Below are 22,634 nucleotides of genomic sequence, written 5' to 3'. Positions count from 1 at the left end.
TGTTATCCATAGGAATTTAATAAAGTACCTAAGACATAATTAAAAGAATTTTATGGATATGCATCTCACGATACGTCAGCCACTGGCACATGAATAATAAAATAAACAAGATACTAACCGCATGTAAAATTGCTTCAGAGATGAATCTGTTGTATTTATTATTGATTTAAATTATTTATCAGAGGACTAATTTGACCATTGGTGTAAAAGATTTAGAAACTACATTTTTTTCAAATTTTTCTCAGCTAAAAAAAAATTTATCTTCTGTAGGTATACAAGCTATCTGAATAATCAACACATGGTATTTGAAATTCGTGCGCTGTGCGAGTGCTCAGGTGATCTCATGTTGATAATGCAGGTCTCTTTAAAGTGTTTCCGACATCTGGCGCCACCTCAGCCGTTTTGTCTTCTGCAACGATTTCCGCAACACACTGCAATCGGGTGCCAAAAAGAGGGAAGTAAACACGTGTGTTGTGGTATACCGATTGTTCTTTTGGGTTAAAAAAGTTTCTTGGTTGTTTATTGTGACTCGTACACTCTTATTTACTCAAAAAGGTGAGTTTTCTCTAATATTATCCTTGGATTAATTAGAATCGTGCTTATATAATTAAGTTGAAGCATCGTGTAGGTTATATTTTGAGACCAACGTGCAATGTTTGTTCCCGTTGAAATTCAAACTTGTTTTTCTATGGACAGTCAAATAACAAATACATTACATTTGCAGACTCATTACAAGATGGCAAAGTCACTAAGGAGTAAGTGGCGAAGGAAATGCAGAGCAGTCAAAAGGGTGAGGTACGGAGAGAAAGAATTGGCCAGGCTTAAGAAAACATTGGGAATTGATGAGAATGCGTCTAAAGATGTGGAAATGTCCGATATCCAAGAAATCGCCACAGGTAAATAGTGTAGCTTGAACAATTTTAAAACCAACTTGCTCTTCTACAATGAGGTTGTAGAGATACAAATTCCAGAACAAATTTTATCTTTTCAGTTACAAATGCTCAAGCCATTAAGGAGAGTAAGAATAAAAAAGTTGTACAAGGAAATATGGAAGATGAGGAAATGGACGATGGAACTGCAAAGGTTTACAGTAAAAAAACCATGAAAGACCAGTATGGAAACTATCCAGTTTGGATAAACCGCAGGAAACTGATGAAACACAAAAAAGGCAGAGCAAAGACAAAGAAAGGAACCGTACAGAGGGACAAGAAAGTTGCAAAGAAACAAAAAAAAAGGCGTACGAAGGGAAAAGAGAAAATCGAGCAGGCGTAATTTGTAGATTGTAAAACGACTTTTTATTAATAAAATATGGAAAATTTTCCATTGATAAAAAATGTATTTTATTACAATGGGTAATCGTATTATTAAATGTATTTTAATTATACTACGTTTGTAGTAAAATACAAGAAAATAAATGCATCTTGGCAGTGACAATGGCGTTGTTTCAACAACATTTGCATCATATTTTATGAAATATGTATATCTTTTTCACAATTCATCGATCGCATCTTTTGTTCGTATGACGAAAATACTTATTTCTATAGCAACATCACTATAATCTAAATTTAACTAATGTAGGTACTTCCATATATACCAGTTCTACATCGCAATCTTAGTCGGTTTTCAAGATCAATCACTCTGTTGCTCAAGTGTTGAATTTTCCTCGTCTCGAACTCATACAATTTGATTTTGTTTCGCAAATCGTAGAGTTCTTGCTGCATCGCTTGCTGTAGAACAAAAATAAAACAGTTTAATAAGTTCGTTTGACCAAAGTTACTTTTTTTTACTGGTCAACTCTTAAGTATTACCATATTTTGAATACTCCTTCGGATTTCATTAACACTATCGATGGCTGAGGCTATCCTGGCGGTAATTTCACTAGTATCCATCTCCTTTTTCTTCCCCTTGGCAAATTGCTGTAACATTTTATTTTATTTTTGAGGTAAAAACAACAAAAGCTGCAATAATTCATCGCCTACCTTTTCTAGCTTGACAAGTCTCCTGAGCAGCTCCTCGTAACTGCTCTCCTCCACTTCTTCGGCAACCTCGTTCTCCGTATCTGCCCAACAAAAAGATCACCAATTATAGCTCAGCTGAATATTGTGTGGTGTATAAGAGAAAAATAAACTAGGCTGTTAGGGAAGGCAGAGATAAACAAATAGCGGAAAGAAAATAGAGTAATCGAGCACGAATATAGCAGAGGGAAAAAAATACAGGGATTACGAAAAACAGGGAGTGATGTATCGAGATCATAATATTTCGCGGCTCTCCCGCTCCACATGCTTCGTGTCGCGAGGGACTTAAAGATAGAACCTCTGGAATGCGAATTCGCGGGAGGAATAACATAATAATATACCAACCGCGCAGTATCGGCCGTTTCGTGGTCGTCGTTGTTGTTTCCTCCTCGAAATCCTCCTCCAAGTCTCGCGCCTCCAGTGCCGTGCCGTCGCTATCTGCGAACAAACGTGTGTTATCGTCATTTTCGTTTTTCATTGAAATAAATAATTAAATAAAAGTGGTGTTCAAAGTAACATGGGTGTAAAGAGATCGTGACAATTAAATGGATACCATTCTTTCGACACGAGTGGCGATCGGGTTGCAATTCGAACCCACTTCTGCAGTAACACTCGTAGCTGCCAGGTACGTTTCTACAGGTCTGGTCGCATGGTTTTTCAGTTACGCACTCGTCCACGTCTGTAATGTGAAAAAATAAAACAAAAAATAAAAAACAGAGCTCATACACACAGGCGTATTGTGCACAGCGATTGAATTTCCCCGAGTCCCTATACGCGACGAATGTACGTACACAGCACTTCTCGAAAATACAACCCGTGTGAGCGCAACAAAGTATACGAGCGTTCCAACGGGATCGGTTTCTCCTCTCTTGGTACAACTCCACGCGGCTTTATCGCAATATGTTATATGTTACGCAAAGTGGAAGGAAGGAAAGAACAATTTCTTCCGATCCTCGTCAAAAGAACGAATACCAGGCACGGCTGTCGATAATTGATCGTTTGTTCGTGCTCTCGTAAAACTTACCGATCAATCGGACCTGTAAGAAAAAAAAAAAAAAAAAAAACCGAGCGCACAATCAGTAGCCAAATCGATCGATTGCACCCACGCTTGGCAAGACGATCCTCTACAAGTATATATAATATACATCGGTAACCTTCAGCTCGAGCCGTTCCTCGATATCAGCTCAGACACGAGCCGAAACGTGCTCACTCTGTGCAATCGAATTAAGCTATCTTGTTCCGCGCACATATAGTTCTCATTTCTCTTTTCCCTCGTATAGTTTTTGCCGACGAGCGATTTATTCTCTGCCCGACGCGAATCAATGGGCCGTGAATTTTGTCGAACGAGCACACGTGTTCCATACAAAGGAAGATTAATTAAACTACATCATCCCGAGCCATGTAAAGCCGAGCTATGAATTTTTCACAGCTCAACGTGTTGTATCGTCAATTTGTTGTTTTATCGGGTATCCGCTAATAAGCCGTTTTTTTTTTTTTTTTTTTTTTCTTCTTTATCAGGAAAAAAATACTGATTATAATACCCTTGTAGGTGTACTGTGCTGTTTGGTGCACGTGTACCTGCACGAAAGGATATTATTTATAGTCGAAAACGCGGAAAAACAAGGAGATCGATAAGTGTACAGAAGAGAGAGGGGTAAAGTAAACGCGGACGTCACGGGCTGTGTGTGTACTTAGCTTCGCGTAAAGGACAGATAGGACGAGGTGAGGAAAGGGGGGAAGGGGGAGAATCGATGAGCAAAGGCAAAATATAGTGACAATGCGAGCGAGGAGTCGGCTGATTTAATTAATGCTCCTGAAAGAGATGAGATGGGCTAGTGCTCGTCGTTGTGACGCACGAGAGGACGAGCGTGTGTGTACATTTGATCATCCGGTAAATTTGTCGGAACACTCTTTAGTCCCCCCGACGCGGGAGATCGCGTATTTGGCTAACAAATGGGATGGTCCACGAATAATTATTTTACTCGGTTTAATTTTGTCCCCCAGGGGTTGGTGCCATTGTATGTATTTTTCTTTTCAACTTTTTGTGTTTCAATTATCAGCGTTCACGTGTTATTCCCATGTACACACATATTTTTTCCTGCTGATGTACCAATTATAACGTCGGAATGTAAAACTTTGTCGGCCGCAATTGCTTCGCGATATTACGTATCGCGCGTAAAGTAATTACTTTATTTGTTTCTCTCGTCTGCGATCGAGTCGCGAGATTCGAGACATTCCGAACGAGCGAGCGTTAATCACAACTACGGCGAGCGTGTGGGGCAAACGCGTGTGTACAGTGGACGTTTGTAATGACGTTCCCGCGGTACATCGGAAAAGGTGCCAAATCTCAAATATTCCAGAGTAGCGACAATGCGAATCCATCACAGCGATGCGTCAACAAATTACGACCGCGAAACCGAAGCGTTCGACGCATACGTAAACAATGAACCCTCCGCGTGTGGCTGATGTACGGTGCATCGGTGCCAGTTGCAGCAGCCCCGAGCTGTAATTCATGAGCCCCTGATCTCAGGTATAGGTGTGTATAAGTGATGGGCGTCCTCCTTCCGCTCGGAGAGGGACCGGAGGAAACGCGTAGCACATGCGGGGGTGCAGCAACCATCAATCCCTCGAAAACCGTGTCGTGCTCTGGAATCGCTCATGAATGGCTCTCGGTCGGAGATTAATTGATCCACACTCTCCCTCTGTGCGCCAATAATTTCACGTATAGCGGGTGTAAGGTCGGGAGGCAAGAATCGAATTAGAAGCTCAGGGAGAGATTTTCGTGTTTACGAGGCGGAGGGACCAAAGCGCGGATAATTAGGTCGGGGCTCGGAGTATATATATATACATGGAGTGACTTTCGGTGCTGCTATTGGTCCCGTAAACTTCATTATGAATTTGTTATGCGCCGAGACTGTATAGGCTGCCCACAGAGGCGAATCTCGGTAGGCGTACATTATGACGTGCATAGGTGGGAGCTTCGGCCCGAATATCTATCGGTTAGAGAAAAGCGAAAATACAACACAAATTTGCGCTTAACGGTTGAACGACCTCGTGTAGATAGAAATTCTATTTTTTTTTCCCGAGTACGATTCGTCATCGAAATTCCGAAATGACGTACAGCGGTGATGTAGGTTAAATATATAATATCTATGAATATTACTTTTCGGGATTTTGACCCATGGGAAACAATGACAAACCGTACTCGAAAAAATAATAATTCGGTTTTTATACTTAACCGATGACCTCTGAATTTTGTTCAATTTGAAAATTTAATTTTTCTTACAAAAGACAGCCACCCATTTCTTTTCTTTGCATCCAAAGCCTGTAAGTGAGTATCTAGGTATCGATAATTTCCTTTACCGGGAGGTTTCGAGAGCTTTTTTCCCTAGAAAATCTCTATCCGGATCCTTCGGCATGAGAGGCTATTCCTCGACTCAATAAAATGGCCCCTATCGAAATAACGGCTCGTTGGGGATCAAAAATGCACGATGCTGCTTCTTCCGCCTTTGGTTCGTCTCCTCGCTCGCTTTTTCAAGCTCGATGGAAAATATTTACTCGGCTGCTGCTGTACTGCCGATCGCTCGATACGACTGTACGCGGCTCAAGGAAAAATCGGTAGTTTACCTATACGTACTTTCCGTACACTGTGTAATGTATGCTTACCCGTTTGGCAGTAGATGCCGGAGTATCCCTTGGGACAGGTGCATTTGCCGGGTGCCGAGCAGACTCCGCCGTTCTGGCAGGGTAGCGAACACACAGCTGGAACACACAATTTTTCACAGTTAAAACTGGCATAACGTCACAATATAAGAGTGGAAGCTCGTTTGTGCCAAATTGTTTTGGCAAACGTGCGTTTTCTTTATTTTTTCACTGCTACGTATGACGTTTGACGTTTGTCGTTGAGATCGTAATCGGTAAGAATCTCCTGTCGAAAAAAAAAAACTTAATCGAAAGCTTTTCAATAGGAATTATTTTTTGCTTTTTTTCAATTTCTACCGCGATTATAATAAAGAAAAAAGAAAAAACAAAACAATTCAAATCCATTGACTGGAAATTGTTCAATCTACTGATTGCTTATCGATACGTATAGGGTGCAATCCAAGCGAGAAAACCCAAAGAGAGAAGCGTCTTACTCACGTTTGTTGCAGCCGAAGCTCAATCGCGTGACCTGCATCCAGCCGGGGCAACAGAGGAATCCGGACGGCAGATCCGCGTAGACCAGCCTGCACATAGATCAAAGAGAGACCTTTTAATGGTGGTACGCGACTCTTACCACCCCCACCCCCCCCCACGTACTTAATCACTATTACGTTATGCTGTTGGTGTATATATACACGTGGATGGCTTTTAAAGCGAGAGGGACGAATTACATGTGTTATGTATACCTGGTTGATCGATAGGACGGGCTCGCGAGAGTGCTCGTAATCTTATATCCAGCATCGAGCGTACGAATTATTTTTTTTAAGGGTTATACAGTGTGTGTGTGTGTGTATGTGTGTGGGTGACACACGAGCCCCGCGGCTTTCGAGTTTTTCAAACTCACGAGGGAGCCCCCGTACGTGCGTCAATGTTTAGCGTGCACTCGGAAGATGATTAATGGCCAGCTGTTTTGCTTTCAATAGGCTTATACAGTGCTATTTCATATCGTTAGTTTTTTTTTTTTTTTTTTTTTTTTTTTCAGGTGAAAGGTACACAGTTTTGCTTTGATGAGCAAAAATGTAGGTTTTCCATAGACTTGGTCACATTGTTCGGGATCGAAGGAGCGATCGGGCGTCAAAATTAATTTCGGTGCTAATGGCTTTCTGTGTCGAGGTATCGCGTCTCGCTCTCTATATACGATGCAATAACTACATATATACATATATCTTTGCGGTGCTGAAAGCTCTTACGCGAAAATTCATTATCCGGAGTCTTTTACCTGTCGTACATGTATGCTCGAAGCAATTTCACGCTCATTAAGTATTCGTGTATACTGCTATCTTGATACCTGATTTTGTAAATGAATGAATGTGAAATAAAAAATTACCGAGATAATTTTGTACATAGCTTTTTCTACAGTGCTTTGTGCAATGCAACGTCAATCACGCGGTTGAGCTTTTTTTCTTCTTTTAAATTAAACGTTAGAGGATTTAATTCACTCGAGCCGTGATTGTTGATTCATGGTAAGATTTTGAGAAACTCTCACCTGGCTTGCCGGCTCCTGTGATGTGCCAGAGAGGAAGTCGCGGAGCACACTCTCCTCCTGTGAAAACAGAATGTACATTAAATTAAATCAATTTCCAAGCTGATCCAGCCGCAAACTAGTCATCCTAGAACTGTATATATACAGCGAATTAACGCACATCGAGAGTAGGAGCGATAAAATTGGCAATACGGAGGCAGAAGCTGAGAGAGAGAAAGAGCAATAGTGCAAAGCTCTTCCTCGTTTGCTCGCTCAAGGGCTTTGAACGTGTGATTATATATACGTTTGCTATGTCTCTTTCTCGCGCGTATGAAAAATAGTCATCGAGCAATGCCGATCTCGCAAGGAGAAAATATAAGCCGTGGGGCAGGTGAAAATTAAACCAGCAAGGCCGTGAGCTGGTATCTGTATGTGTGCGTGAGCTTAAGAGCGTGTAGGTGAACGGTACGAATATTTGTGCGCCCAGGGGCTCGAGGAAGCGATACGGGAAAGCCGGGAATGAACGTTATTTATCGCTGTATCGCAAAAAAAAGTAAATTTTTTGTTGCCTCTTTTTTTTTTCCCTCCAACGGAGCTCTGTACATAGTATGTCGAAGAGAGAGACACCTCTATTTCCGGTCGGCTTTTCGTTTTATCCAAATTATTATCAGAGAAAGACTTTGCACGTCATACTTTTGAAAAGGTAAGACAAAAATAAAGCTACGAAAATTCCAATGAATCATCTACCGTTAATTTGTCGTGGGTCTCGAACTCCACTCGTGACGAGCTTTGGAAATAAAAACGTAAATCCCCAAGAAGTACGGCCAATCTCATAACGCCCAAAACTCGCCCTCCAAGGCCAGCGATTAGATCGCGCCCCCCCCCCCAAGTACTGGCTGATTAGCGACATCGAGAGAGAGAGAAACCCTCGGGTGATTAACAATGATTGCTCGGGGGAGATATCGCGGCAGCAGCGTATTATAGGTATAACCATACAGGTGGCGATCGTCATTCATAGCGAACCAACATCCGGGAAACAATTACAAACAGGTGTATGTGTATATGTGTGAGATTTCGGTGCCACGCAACGCAGGAAGGAAAAGTCCATTGTATGCGTGTGCGGTTCAATTTGTGGGGGGTACAGAGCGTACGCGCGACGTTGATTGTATCGGGAGCTTGCGGTGTATTGGATACCGGGCCATCGCTCACACTCTTGCTCTACCACGAGGGTGTGGTGTATAGGAAGCTTCCATCGTTGGGTCAGGGTTGGAGCTCCAATTTGTTGTTTCCCTGTTCCTCCTTTGACTCGTCACCGAGATCGCTGACTCTTTTGAGATTCACGATTACGGGAGGAGAAGAATATTATTTGGCGTGTACATTGTTGTACACTCGTGGAACGCGCGGGGGAGGCCGAGCTTGCGGCTCGCGTGTGTACGCGATTGCGTTTCAAAAGCACCGCAAAACTATTATGCACCGATGGGCAGCCCCGAAAATTTAATCAACGAGCCGAGCAGTTTCTCCGAACAATGTAAAAGGACGACCGCCGGTAATGCGGATCTAGCAAACTGTACGACGCGCTCCCGCGGTGTGAGCCGAGTGCTGTGCGGGAACGAAGCTTTAGAGTAGCGCAAACCTCGGCTAAAGCGACCGCAGCGTGTATACATACGCGTACAACAGTACTCATCTCGAGAAGGGATTATTGTTATTACACGCGGCCACCCTCGAGTTATTTACGAGTTGTTAACGCCACTTGTACTATTTGAGGATGCTCGTTTGATTTTGGTCGTTGCATGCAAGGAAAACGGAGAAAGAGAGGATCTGAAAAATAATATGTAGAACTGTTGTACTCGCAAAAAGTGATTTAGACAAAGTTCCATAGGTGTAGCAGAGTTACGTGTAACTTTCGCAGCCTACTGTTTTAATGAAAGCTGGTGCAGTCGTAGCTTGGGGCACGAAATCAGCATCAAAAACAAGGAAAACTTGCAACCAGTACATAATATGTAGATGCCATTGTGAAGACATATTCAGTCGTGTGCTGTACATAAATTTAAAAAAAAAAAATGCTTTTCTCGATAAGCTCGAACGATTGCATGAGTTTTATTATCTTCCACATGCACAGCGCATGAAAATGTGCCGCGTAAGGGCCAATAGAAGATTTCACTAGCCACAAAGTGTAGAGGATATCTGAGTAACTTTAATTTACGGCCCAAGCTTGGCGTGTTTGGTGCGTTGATTTGAAAATCCTTAGTATCAATATTCTATACATAGGGTCTCGTTTTCTGTATGATAGGCGCTCGCAAGAGCAGTCAAAGAGCGAGACAAAAAAAAATACCGTAAGAATGATTATCCTGCCTCCGAAGGCCAAAGCGATACTGTTTTAGTCGAGTGTTGTGAGGAAAGCTGTGCAGGGTGATATGCTTGCTATGGGATGCAATTAGATATATGTACTGTGAGGCGCCGCTTCAATAAAACACGATACTTTTTGCTCTTTGGTTTGCGTAGCTTTTCCTCTTCGTGTACTCCTTTTTCATTATACATGAGAAAGTGTTGCAGCTTTGACTATTTCCAAGGCGTGATCGCTTTTTTTCATATTAATTTGTGTTACGCGTACGGGGGGGGGGTAACCTTCGTCATAATAGCTAAAAAATCTCAAACGACAAAACTACTCAGTGTCAATCTTTTTACTGTTTCAGCAATAATTTTTTTTGTTTAGAACAATAATTTTTATAGCAAGTACAGTGATTTTTAATGTTTGTAAAGTAGATTATAGACTATTTTACTATACAGTAATTAAATGGTACAAATTAATTTGCTAAAAGTAAAAAGATCCTAACTGCTGAATGACACCTGATTACTATTCCAGAACAGTGATTTTATTTTTTTCTCTTAGTGAATCGCTTACTTATAAAACTCGAGAAAAATTTGGCGTGCAACAAATGAAGTGTGCCCACGTGTGTAAATTTATTTCATACCTAAAAACTCTGTTATAGACACCGATTTTTTCAAAATTTTCATCCACTCTTCCAAGCTTGACCACTTTTTTGATCGTTACCCTCTACCGATTTGTATCTCTTGTCTCGTGCATTCATAATGGCTTACCATTACTGCTGGCCAAACGTGTCGAAACACCGTTATTTTAACCAAAACTGAATTTACTTTCTGATCCTCCTATTAAAAAAGAGAAAAATTGTCGCGTAATCTCGTAATCCCCGATATCTAAGAAGCAGACAAGGTAATTCGTTTTCTCTCTGTGTAAACACACACTAGCTCACCGTAGCTTACCTTACAAATAATCAGGCGAATCAAATCCAATAGATCTTTATCGTCAAACAACTGCGGCAACTGCTACATTGACAATGCCGGACTTGATGATTTTATGATTAAAAAAAATATCGCTGGCAAAACTTTGACCGTAGCCACGGTGTAGTGCATACGCGTGCGTTGTCAATTGCCTTGCGTAAGCCACGATAAATTTTCTCACGGGCATATAGACATTCATCTCGACGAGCCCCCCTGACGTTTATCGATCGCTAAAAAATCCATCCATTTTATTTTTTTCTTTCAATTTCAATTTCAGCAAATAGAGAGCTTTTTCTTGGAGACGCGACGAAAATCGATTGTTAGCGGTAGAATGCGGGATCGCTAATTAATCGAGGAGGAATCCAGTACCTCGCGGGTCTTAAATCAATTCCATGGCCACGCACAATGGGTGCAGTGATGCGATAACATCTATTTTCTCTCGCCTCCTCCTCCTCCCCTTTTTTTTCCTTTGAGAGCTTTCCGAGGATTGAAATAAAATGTCATTTTTTTCTATCGCGCAAAATACATAGTCGAGCTTTTTTCCCCGCCACCGACCACTGACTAAGTTAGGGATTTTTAAATTAACGCTGGATGGAAGCAAAACGGTTTGTCGAACCTTTACAAAGATTTCGTAAGTCAATTTATTCACTTTTTTTGTTAAACAAATGGATGCTACACGTATACATATGAACTCACTAACGACGAAAGCAAGGATAGATGGTGAGGGAAAGAGTTTCGTTGTCTCAGTTACCAGTGCCCGAAACTAACGGATCATTTGTAGATCCATCACATCCAGAAACTACCGGTGAAACAGGAGTAAGCGATCCACCAATCATCCCTTCGAAAAGGAGTCGGGGCAAAAAAAAGGGAAAAAAGGCTTCGATCGAGGGTAGGTTGCACACGCGAGAGTGGGATTCCTCGCAGCTCTTTTCTTCGAGCGGTGAGCTAGATACGAGATTAAGCTACTCTGTTGGCGTCTACTGATATATTACCTCGTTTTCCAACTACATCGCGACCCTTGAAATATACTTGGTGACCAGAGTAGCTAGAATTGATTTACGAAGCTGGCTCGATTAGAACTTTTTTTTTTTCTCTGAAAATTAATTTTCTCTGCCTTTCATCCCTTTTTTTATGCTACTACTATTGTTTTCGTAAAGATAAGACGATCACGTGGTGCCTACATGTATACCTAATAATTAGTCACGAAAAAATTTGTAGTATCTACGCCTAAGGGTGTTATTTTCCACGTAGTTGATTGTAATGTTATATGTATAAGGAACTTGGATATTCATAGTATACACATTGGCCAATAAGCAACAATCGTAGCCGGTGTCTGTGGAAAATATTTATCGTCGACACTTTAAATCATACCAACGATGAAAAAACAAAGTTCTCGAGACCTAAGAAAGTGATGTTTCATCTTGAGTCTAAATATAGAACGCACGAGGTTCATGGGCAATATCTGCTTCTCTTCCTCTCTTTCTTGCCTCGAGCCACGCACATCGCGCACGAGTGTAATTTCCGCTCCTCTTCTTCCTTCTCGGCTTGGAAGACAGTCCCATCGCGCGAAACTTTCCTGGAGAAGCCAGCCCCTAGGGAGACTTGGCGCGCAAAGTGTCCAAATTATGAAATTACCATTGATGACGAGCCGCGGGCGAATGTGCAGAAGGAGCACAGAGTAAGATAACTACACCTCGCGATCTCTCACTCAGTTTTTATTTTTAATGAACACTCGTTCCTCCATCTTTTGTTTCTTTCTCTCAAAAAAAAAAAAAAAAAAAAAAAAAATATATCGCTCATTCCATACATCTAGGCAGTATTATCCTTCGATGTAGCGAAAATGGGCTTGCAAAGGGAAATAAAAGTTTATCAACCAGACAACACTTATTCCCTCCGTCTCTGGCTCATACTAAAAGCTAATCGACCTCGTATGTGAAATACAGCCATCCTATATGAACGCAAGTCACATACAGTGAGGAAGTAAAAAAAGCCATAACCACGCGCCGACAATGTGTACCATGTACATAAAATAGCACTGACCTTATATCCATAATATGTGTACTGTACTCGGATCGTGGACGATTGAGCAGCTACGAAAAAAATGTGATCTCTGTCTCCTTTAATTGCTCTCGGCGCAATTGAATTACCGCTGTATAAATCTCGCCTCCTGCATTTTTTTTCTCACTATCACCCGCATTTTTGCTTGAAACCACCAGTTTTACATTCGAGGCTTGTATTACCTGACACATCACGTTTGGAATTTATCGGGTATTGTGTGCGCATTTGCGGAAAATCGATGGAAACTTTGTGATATTGGGCACGTATTTGAACAAATTTTTTAATAAAAACGCGACCTCGTTATGATTACGAAAAAAAAAAAAGACATCGGAGCACCGAGTTTCATCGAATTCCTATATACGAGCGCATCCTGCTGCACTTATTTCGTACATGCGCCCGAGAGCCAGTGTATGAGTGTATACGTTTTTTTTTTTCCTTTTTCCAGTCGATCGAAGGTGAACCGGACGACGATGCTCGTTTGTGCTCCGAAAAATTCCCGTTGCAGCGTCCACGATGGCTGAAAATAAATACAAAAAAAAAAGAGGGAAGAACAAACCCGGCTTTATTATAACGCGGATATGGGACGTAGTGTAGACACATGTTTATGTGTACAGGCATACCTATCGGGCGAGCAAAACGTGACGCTTACGAGGTCAAATGTGAAGCGAGCTCGTTAAATCCACCACTGGCTGTGTGTATGGATACGTAACCCAAATGATCGTCCCTCCAGCTCGTCCCCACGCGTGCGATGGGAATTTTTCATTTTTACTCTCACGTGGAGCTTGAAATACACGTATGTATACATAAATGTGTGTACACGTTGATCATAAAGTAGCTTTTTTTTGCCCGAGCTCAACTGTGCGGGCAGTTTGTCACTTTTTTGCCGTATGATTTTGCAAAAAGGAGCAATTTGTTTAATGGACAGAAGTAAAACTCTCGGGTGTTAAATGACGCCAGAATTGATGACGTTATATACGGTTAATCACGCGAGGCATTATTTATCCGAGCTTTTTTTACCACTTTTATGTCAAACTGTTTCTTGGTGCGGAGATATAGGGGGTTTTGCAAAGAATGACAGCGTCTGGTGTCTATATTGTGGTCCTCAAGTACCGATCGAGGTCTACTTTTCAATGATTCACTTGAAGAATTTTTAACTGCAATTGACAACTTTTGAAAAATATCATGCTGTTAAGTAAATATCAACTCTATGACTTATACATCATACAAAAGTCTCGACTCCCGTATGACATTTATCAACGACTATCAAGTGGTCTCCTATGGAGTATAGCCTAAAAATATGTTATGCTATTTACCGCGACAATACTGCAGGTGTACAGAGAAACAGAAGTGGGGGGTAAAAAAAAGGAACGATCGAGCGTACAAAGCGTTTCCGATTGCAAAAGTCCCGAGCCCACGAGATGTATTCTAATGGAGTACCAGATTAGCAACAGCAATATAATAAGAACGTGCGAGAATTTTCCGTTCTCGCGTTTTATTATGATGCCATGCATGTATGTGTTGTACACTCACGACGTGTCGTTAAAAGGCTCGTCGTGATCTCCCCTCGCGGGAAACGAGCGTGTGTAGCCCAGTGCGCGTAGCGTCAACCGAAGGCCATTCCATAGCAACAACGGCGCTGATAGCAGGTACAATTTTTACTCCCTCCGTTTTCTCGCGAGGTTACGTATTACTGCAACAACTGTTTATTGGAGTGTACGCGTAAGTGTCGCGGGTTTACCGACATCGGAAAGAGCTGTCTCTGTATTTTCGTCGTTGCTGATAAAATTTATGTTTACATGGACATTTTCCAAGCACATTAACACCAGTGGACACCCTTACGTAAGCCAATCTCGGCTTTCTTTTTTTAAAGTTAATCATGTTTTTCTTTTCCTCAACCCGCAGGGGCAGAGTTTACAGTGTAGGGTGTAAATCTTTTACGTGTGCTCTTGTGTTTCAGCCGTTACGTTTTGTTCTCTCCGTTTATCGTCAAAACGTTCAAATTAATGACACGTGGAAAGCTGAAACGCGCGTTTGAAATTGCTTACGACTCCTCTGGCCGTAGTTTGTAAAAGTGGAAGCGCATTCCAGTTGCGAATACATTTTTTTTTTTTTTTTCATGCATTCGAGCTCACGCGTAAGTTGAGTGTTATACTGCGTTCAATTTGAATAAATCATAGACGCGAGCAGTAAGTCTTCATGGCGAGGAATATATCTTTCGATGTCGCAATTGCGAATTACAACAATTTACGCGATAATGTTGATTTGTTGTTTTGTTCGCGCGCAGTTTCACCCGAGGCTTCCGGAAATAATTGAGTACCAGAGCTACCACTTTTGGTACGAATTTTGTGTCCTAAAAAATGTAATCGTCGCGTAATTAGACACCACTTTGAGTATTTTTCTCCGCACGCGCGGACGTGTGATCTATTGTACGTTACGCAAGTCAAGTAGATAATGTGAGTGCTTGTTTTATTTAATGTACTGTAAGTGCAGTGTTGCTACCAGAGTTGAAATACTTTCCCCGTGATTTTTTGTAAAGTCTCGCGTCACATAACTGTGGAAAGCGTTTTTTTTCCCTAATTTAATACCTGAACGTCTGCGATAATAGCTTCGATAACTTAGGAAAAACATTATCTCTATGGAAAGTTCGTTTCAATCTCTCGCGTGTGACTCACGACTAGAGAATAATTTTTTACTTGATAAAACTTCTCATTAAAAATAAATTTTCGGTACATCGTGCAGTTTGAACAAGACAAAATATCCCGTTAGTGTTTTTCTGCTTCGTATTTTATCAATCTCTGTGCTGTTCATACCTTGTACCTGGTCTTCTGCAATATTTTGCTTTCAGCGCTGGAACGACTATTTCTGCCTCTCATTTTTCCTCTTGTATAATCCGACCATCTTTCAAGACCCCATTCCCTTGTCTACGGCTCCCTGCTTTTTGTTCCCTTCTTTTTTCGTTATAACTCCACAGTTTTTAGATCCTGCTATTTTCTTCTGCTCATTTTTCGAATTCCTTTTTTTTTCAATCCCAATTTCTTCTTTCAATCTCCATCTCGCTCATTGTTTAGCCCTCTCTGCAATTTTTTCATACCGAGCAGTTTCGATGAATGGAAGAAAAAACAACATCGAGCTCAAAGTAATCACAGTTCGAGGAACTCCTGAAGGTAATGTTCACGGATTGGACAAAAAAAATAAATTCCGCCCAACACAAAAGAGGCTGAACTCGGCGATTTTCCTATCGCATTTTTGTGAAATACCATCGCTAGCTGCGAGAGGGATTTTCCGGAATATGCAAATAGGCCAGAGAGGGAATGCAGAGGCTTTTACTTTTGAAATTCCACATGCACCAAATCCATTATTCGTTCTGCGTAGTAACGAATCGGTCTTCCCCCAAGCGGCTTTCAGAGTATAATTGAAATTTTCAGCATTACTGTGACCGAAGCAGGAGTGTTTCCCTTTATCCTTTTTTTTTTTTTTTTTTTTTTTTTTTTGTATTTTCGATCATTGCTAGAATCTGCGGGATTAGGCTTCATCGTTTTGTATGAGTTATAATACACGAGGGATTGAAAAGTACAGTTTTGTAAAATCAAATGGTCTACCGTAATTGTACGAAAATTTCCCATACATATTTCTTTTGTGATTCTTTGGCGGGACGTCTTACCATATAGAGCTGTTTCTACTTAACACTATGGATCTGAAAAATCAGCCATAGAAGCATCGTTCGATTATCAATTAGTATTCAGAACATGATATCTAATAGTTTTGTGAAATCAAATGGTCTACCAGCGTAATTGTAAGAAAATTTCCCATACGTATTTCTTTTGTGATTCTTCGTCGGGACGTCTTACCATATCGAGCTGTTTCTACTTAACACTATTGAATCTGAAAAATCAGCCATAGAAGCATCGTTCGATTATCAATTAGTATTCAAAACACGGTATCTAATCATTAAGCCAAAATTTTATCGCCAAAATATTCCGTAGAAGGTGTACATTAGGCAAATCCAGGAGCTAAAGAGCCTCTCACTGCGGAAAAAATTCTCATTCGCCCTAACGAAACAGTAAGTGCAGTTTCTACAAAAACCGCAAAAACATCGAATAACCTGCACAGGTAATGTTATGATCCAAAACTCCTAATATTTATGCATGTAAACACGCGTACGTAGATGATATCTTGCATCTCGCGAGAGACATACTCTGCATGCAAATGACGCGTTTAAACCCCGGAGATGAAGGAAAAAAATCTCATGCTCCTACCATCGAAAGAAAGAAAATGACGCTCCAAAGTGAGGAAGCCAGCAAAATATCCTGCCATCGGAATCCTGTACGATAATCAAATATTCTTCCATACACCGGGACACAATGCTCGCTTCAATAAGGACTCAGACACTAGCAGGGGCGTAAACTCGTCGGCTCAATTTGTTACTCTGCAGCGAGAGCTCTCAGATACGTATAGGTGCTCCTCGAGAGAGATACTAAATGGTGTCGTCTTTCTCCACGACTGAGGTGAAGCGAAGCTAGGAGCAGCTTTGCGCCTGTGTCTCTCGGCTTACTACTTACTCCTCCTCCTCCTCCTTCCCCATTGATATTATCCGAGTCTTTGTGAGCCGCTGGAGGAGTCGCAAAGTGCGCGCCTCGGCTGTTTGCAGTAGTGTACCAAGAGGAGCACCTCGGCGTGGTCCATTAACGTCGAGGGGACGCGGATGTGTACACATCCGTACGCCGTAAAACATCCCTTTGTCTCTATGTTTGGTACGTGCGAGTACTTTATAGGTGACAACGACAACACGTGTGATCACTTACTACCACTCTTGGCACGTCGTTCTGTGATTTGTGGGATACTAAAGTTACGTTGGTGTTGTCGTTGTGGTACAAAAATTATTTCACAAAGAAATACATAGGTACAACTGTAGGGGTCGATGTCATTTTTTGAATTTCTTTATGGAAAAAAAAAAAAAAAAACAGGGCACAGCGCCAAAACGAAGCTCAAACTCACTTGACCCCTTGAAAGCTCGGAAGCACGTGTTTTTTTTTCTCGTTTCCCTTCGTTTTTACAGCGGTGAATGAGACACTTGCAACGAGCTTTTGTTTTGCCCGATTTAATTGTACGGATTGCGCGGTAGAGTGGCTGAAAAATTGTTGTCGTTTCCTCACGTTTTTGTATCGCTGAGAAATGAAACGAAACTTTATCTCGAGAAATGAAAAAAAAAGAATTCACGAGGTCCACCTGCACGCGACGACACTCGACCGAGCGTGTGTCTATTCATCATCGTTTTCTCGACGTTTTTCAACTCTTGTGTGCGGCTACGTGTGCAGGGGTCCGAGGATCAACATTCCAGCTGTTTTCGAGGCGAATTTATGGCGCCACTCGTAAAGTAAAGTTTATACCGGTAATACGTCAGAAGACAACTACTACGGTGAAATTTAAGGTGCAATAAAAGTTTTTGCTATTACCAAACTGATTTTTTTTTTGTTTTTTTTTATTAAAACTCTTTTACTACCAAAGATTGGATTTGAGAAAATTCATGTTTTGGCTTCATGTGCTCCTACCGAGTACACGTATATATACAGGACGGAGAAAAAAGAAGGAAGAAAGTAATATTCGCGTACACCGATTACAAGGAGTACGTTTCAAGAGGCAGAGTTGGATGAAATGTTGCCATTATTATTTGCTCTGCGTCAAATGAGCATAAGCGCTTGCAGAAGACGTTTTTCATTTCCCTTCATTCGCGACGACTATCGGACCTTTTAATCCCAATGATCTCACCGCGCAGCAGTACATTCGTTAGATGAATCTTTGATATTATATACGTATTCTGGGTATACTGCAAGGCAATAAAGGAAAATTTTGCCACAAGTCGGGTAAAAATGTTTGTCATCCGTATTGCTCTGCAGAGATACATATTCCTGTATACAAAGACAGTAACGCCCAATGATTTACGACTATTATTAAAATTCTCGTTTTATGCCACCGTAAATCTGTTAATTCAAAACATTCATATATACATTCATACGGTACCGTATACATAATATTGGCAGGGATTGCATTACGCATTTATTGCTCTCCAAACCCGATAGCCATTAAAAAGCTACCACCACGGGTATACCGCATATATATATATATATATATATATATATATATATATATATAACTAATGTTAAATTTCAAGCCCGAGAGGCACACGGAAAATTGGGCGTTAAATAATAAGGCTCCATCGGCTAAATTAAAACGTCTAAAATGTACGTGCGATTATATACTTTTACTCTCTCTCTCTCTCTCTCCCATCCTATAATGTAGGTACGTCCTGTTTCTTATTTTCCATCAAATTCCAACAAATCACGATCCCCCCGCACGAAGACACGTGTCTATATTACTATTTACAGGCAGACACGCGCACCGGAGAGATAACGTTTAACGGCACACAAATAGCCACCACCCGCTGCTCGCTTGGTTTATATATAGCGCCCATTACGCCATCGTGTCCATATATATATATATTATATGTATATACCCATAGCGCCGTGCTTTCGTAATATCGCCTCGCAACAATAATATTGAGCTGACGTGCGCTGGCCATCAATTATTATGACTCGCTAGTTTACGTGTACACGGGTGTGTGTATGTGTGTGTGTGTACCTCTTTGCGAGGGAAAAAATCATGCCCCGTCTAAAAGGACTCTTTAGATTGCCAGGAAAACCGATCGATCGGCTCGACGGTTGTACACACACGGAGTGTACGCGTTGTCCGGATCACACCGCAGCTGTGCTCTTGAAAGTGGTAAATTTACGGATCGGTTTTGCGCTGAGCGAAAAATGTTTCATTTTTCTTGTTGGTGGTAGAGGATTAAAAAGACATATCAACCACACCGGTAGAGGTATATACTGCGTAAACTTTGGGCTTACATCGAAGCACAGTAGGTTTTGCCGATTTTCAACGTTCAGCTGTGGTACGAATATACATATAGGTCATGCTCGTCGATTCTAACAGAGGTAACTCTATCTGAGAGAGAGAGAGGAGAGCAGAGCTTTGAAATCGCGCATTCGGTGTGTAATGTATCTAATCGGTAACACGAGAGCCCTCGATTTTTAACGTGTTCTCACGAAGGAGGGAGAAGGGCGGGAGGAGGGATAACCGCATTGCACTCTGGACCGATCAATTATTCAGTGGGACTGAGCATAGCCACCGTTGGCTCTAATTAACTTCGAATACCTGTTCTTTCCTTCCCGAGGATTTTACTCGGCCTTGGATTTTTGTTTTTTTTTCTACATTGGGAGTCCTCGTTATTTCCTGGATCAAAAGTACGACGCACCATAGTGACGGTGGCGCACAGCGTACCCAAATAAATATATACGCAAGGGCGCGATGTGCTCCTATATCGCTCAATCCTCAGCTAAAGCCCTTCCCGATTTCTTTCAAGAGCCGCCTGTGCTTTGTTGTACAACCGCGGCTCTGAATAAAGTTAGATCGATTATTACAAAATTGCCGTAAAGTGCGCGAGACCGGTTATCTCCGCGAATGCACCGTCGCCCGCGATGGATCTTTTCAATCGAATCGCTTATTATTGAGAAATGAGCCGATACGAGCTCTCGGGCGGGAGTTAAGGTACACGATCGTTTGCTCTTACGAGCTCGCTTGCGCATGTAGCGTTGCTCGATCGGCTAATAAATTGCGCCCCCCCCCTTTTTTTATCTTTGCTCGTACTAGCTTGGCACACGACTCGCGAACACCATTGTCGTATACGAACTAGCGGCTGCACTTATATCATTAAAAAACACGCACCAGTAGAAACAGTCGAGTATGGATAGGACACGTGTTTTTTTTTTCTCCACCGCTCAATTAAAAATCGACGAGTACATGTACAGCTACGTCGAGCATCACTCACCCGGGATGGTACTTGCTGTAGACGCTCGTAGTCGTGGTAACCACGTTCGGGTAGATCGGCCCGAGGTTCTGCTGCTGCGGCCGAACGTGCTGGGCATCGGGACGCACCACGGAGCTGTAAGCCACGCTTCTGCTCGCGCTCGGCTCCAAAGCTAGAGCACTGGAGCGCTGGTACCCCAGTGGCCTCACTCCGTTCCTCGACGTGGTGCTCGCTGGAGTTGTAGACCTCGTTGTCGTCGTTCTCCCAGGTAGGGACGGAAAGCTAAATCTCGAGGGTGGTATCGTGAGAGCGGCCGGTGTCGTAGACGAGTAACGCACGAGGTTACGGAAGCCGATCAGCGGGTCCCGGCGCAACGATGACTCGTGGTTGTGTCGGCCGTGCGGGTACTGGACCCCGTGCGCGTTGTGCCGCCCCGACGATGTCCAGCTAGGAGAATTCGGATACTGTGGAAGGACCAAACGATTCTAGTGCTCCGAGTGATAATTTCCATTCGTTTGATGGGTTACAAAGTGACGACAAGACGCGCTTACCCTGTGGTGGCCGTGGTGATGTGGAGGCGCTCGATGCAGATGGCTTGGGTGGTCGTTGGGATAACTCGCGGGGGTTGTATCGTTACCACGAATGTCCCGAGCGAGGAGCGTCGCGACCAATAGCACGAGGACATAGCTACGATACGGAGCCATGCCCCTTAGATTTCGGCCTCCTCTTCGGTGTTACCGTACGTACGGCTCTGTACTTTTTTTTCTTTCGGTCCACACGATTCCTCGTTTACTCGTGCACGCCTCTCGCCACTGTCACATGATCCATGGCTTCTTCGCGGCCCTCCCCCCTCGCCCACGTCGCTCTTTATCACTCCGCGGGGTGTCGTTGACCCGATGTGTGTTTACCTTTCGAGAATTATATTGGTTGTACCTTCCTCTTCTTCGTTTTCTTTTGTTTCTTCCTCCTCTCGCGAAAAACTGGCTATTTCATCCTTTTTCGGATGCTGTGTGTTACAAAACGCTAATCGCGATTCAACGAGCCAGCGCCGACGGTGTGGACGTACTTATCGCGAGAGTGAATTAATTGGCGCGAACAATATAAAAAAAGAAAAATGAAAACGAAAATCGGCTTACCGGTGTACGATTCGTACGGGTATACGCGATGCCACTCTGCTGTAAAAGTTTGCCCGTGCTGATAATCGTTTCGGCGTAAGTATCGTTGGCCATGGATCGCGAACGCGCTATGTATTCTCTCGAGAGGTAAACACAGATCGTTATAAATTTTTCTCGACAAATGGGAAATATCCCCACTGAACAAACCAAACACGAAATTATTGTTACACGCGTACTACCGCACACACCACTGGCACTTTGCGTTTATTCGGCTCGCGATGGGTATACGTAGGTACAACAGGAGCACTGCACGCGAGTCGAAAGGGGGAAGCCGACGCTCGCTCTCTCGGGCAACAACACACAAGGTGGAATCCTCGCGGTTGCCGCGTGTATTATATTTATAGGTACCGCGCACACACGAGAAGAGAACCTACAGGAGGGAGTATAATACATGGAGGAAAGAGAGAAGAGCGTAAGTGGGCACTACTGGCGCTGATGCTGCTGGTGGCCAGCGCGCGTACGCCTGCACTAAGTGCAGCCAGCCTGCCGTAGCCTACGGTCTCCTCTCGTGGACGTGCACGGAGGAGGAGGAGGAGAGAGCAACGACAAGGAGGAGGTTGGTGCTCCACCACGTGTTTGAGCTGCTTACCCGACGATCTTTTCTCTCTCGCGTAACTACTCCCCTCTTTCTCCCTCCCCTGGCACGGTCCCTCTGTTTTTGTTCCCCCTGTGCACTCCTCTTCTTCTTCTTTCTCTCCTCGCCCTCTGCAGCTCTCATCTTTCTCCTCCTTTTCATGCATCCTCGCGTCGTCGTTGTCCTCTCCTCGTTGTGGTCGGCATCGCGGGAATTTTCTGCCGTGTTTCTTTCCCAAGGACAATCAAACTAGATCCAACCTCTTTGAGAGCCCATGCACGGGAGTACCTGCACGTAGATATGTGCGCGATGAGTAAAAGAGGTATTTCAATGAGAGTGGCCTATCGACTATATACTTTTTTTTTTTTTAGTACTCAGCTGATTACTGGATAATAAACACTCGATTGTTGTGCGGATGCGACCGAGGGGTGGAATGATCCTTCCGATATCTCTTTTTCTCGTATTGCTAGTTCGGAGCTCTGTGCAG

The 22,634-nt window shown here is 42.7% G+C and overlaps 2 protein-coding genes across 2 annotated transcripts; one reads left to right on the top strand and one right to left on the bottom strand.

The window, feature by feature from the left end:
* Positions 1-422: 422 nt before the first annotated feature.
* On the top strand, positions 423-1,432 carry LOC106644381 (protein LLP homolog). The gene is made up of 3 exons (XM_014359838.2): positions 423-555; positions 725-896; positions 992-1,432. The coding sequence occupies exons 2-3, from the start codon at positions 737-739 to the stop codon at positions 1,270-1,272; spliced, it is 441 nt and encodes a 146-aa protein (XP_014215324.2). The 5' UTR covers positions 423-555; positions 725-736; the 3' UTR covers positions 1,273-1,432.
* A 1-nt stretch (position 1,433) lies between these two features.
* slow (epidermal growth factor-like protein slowdown) lies at positions 1,434-22,025 on the bottom strand. Its single transcript, XM_089589119.1, has 11 exons — positions 22,001-22,025; positions 20,950-21,306; positions 20,420-20,862; positions 7,204-7,260; positions 6,156-6,241; positions 5,682-5,777; positions 2,569-2,694; positions 2,361-2,453; positions 1,980-2,059; positions 1,809-1,916; positions 1,434-1,727 (listed from the first exon to the last, which is right to left on the bottom strand). Exons 2-11 carry the CDS (start codon positions 21,100-21,102, stop codon positions 1,566-1,568), a joined length of 1,404 nt encoding a protein of 467 aa, XP_089445245.1. The 5' UTR covers positions 21,103-21,306; positions 22,001-22,025; the 3' UTR covers positions 1,434-1,565.
* Between the last annotated feature and the right edge of the window lie 609 nt (positions 22,026-22,634).

This window comes from Copidosoma floridanum, unplaced genomic scaffold (assembly GCF_036245765.1).
Source record: "Copidosoma floridanum isolate Cflo_tuat_1 unplaced genomic scaffold, Cflo_Japanese_pri ptg000001l, whole genome shotgun sequence".
Classification (NCBI taxonomy): domain Eukaryota; kingdom Metazoa; phylum Arthropoda; class Insecta; order Hymenoptera; family Encyrtidae; genus Copidosoma; species Copidosoma floridanum.
Note: the sequence above shows the minus strand (reverse complement) of the source record. Positions and strands in the feature narration are given on the sequence as shown.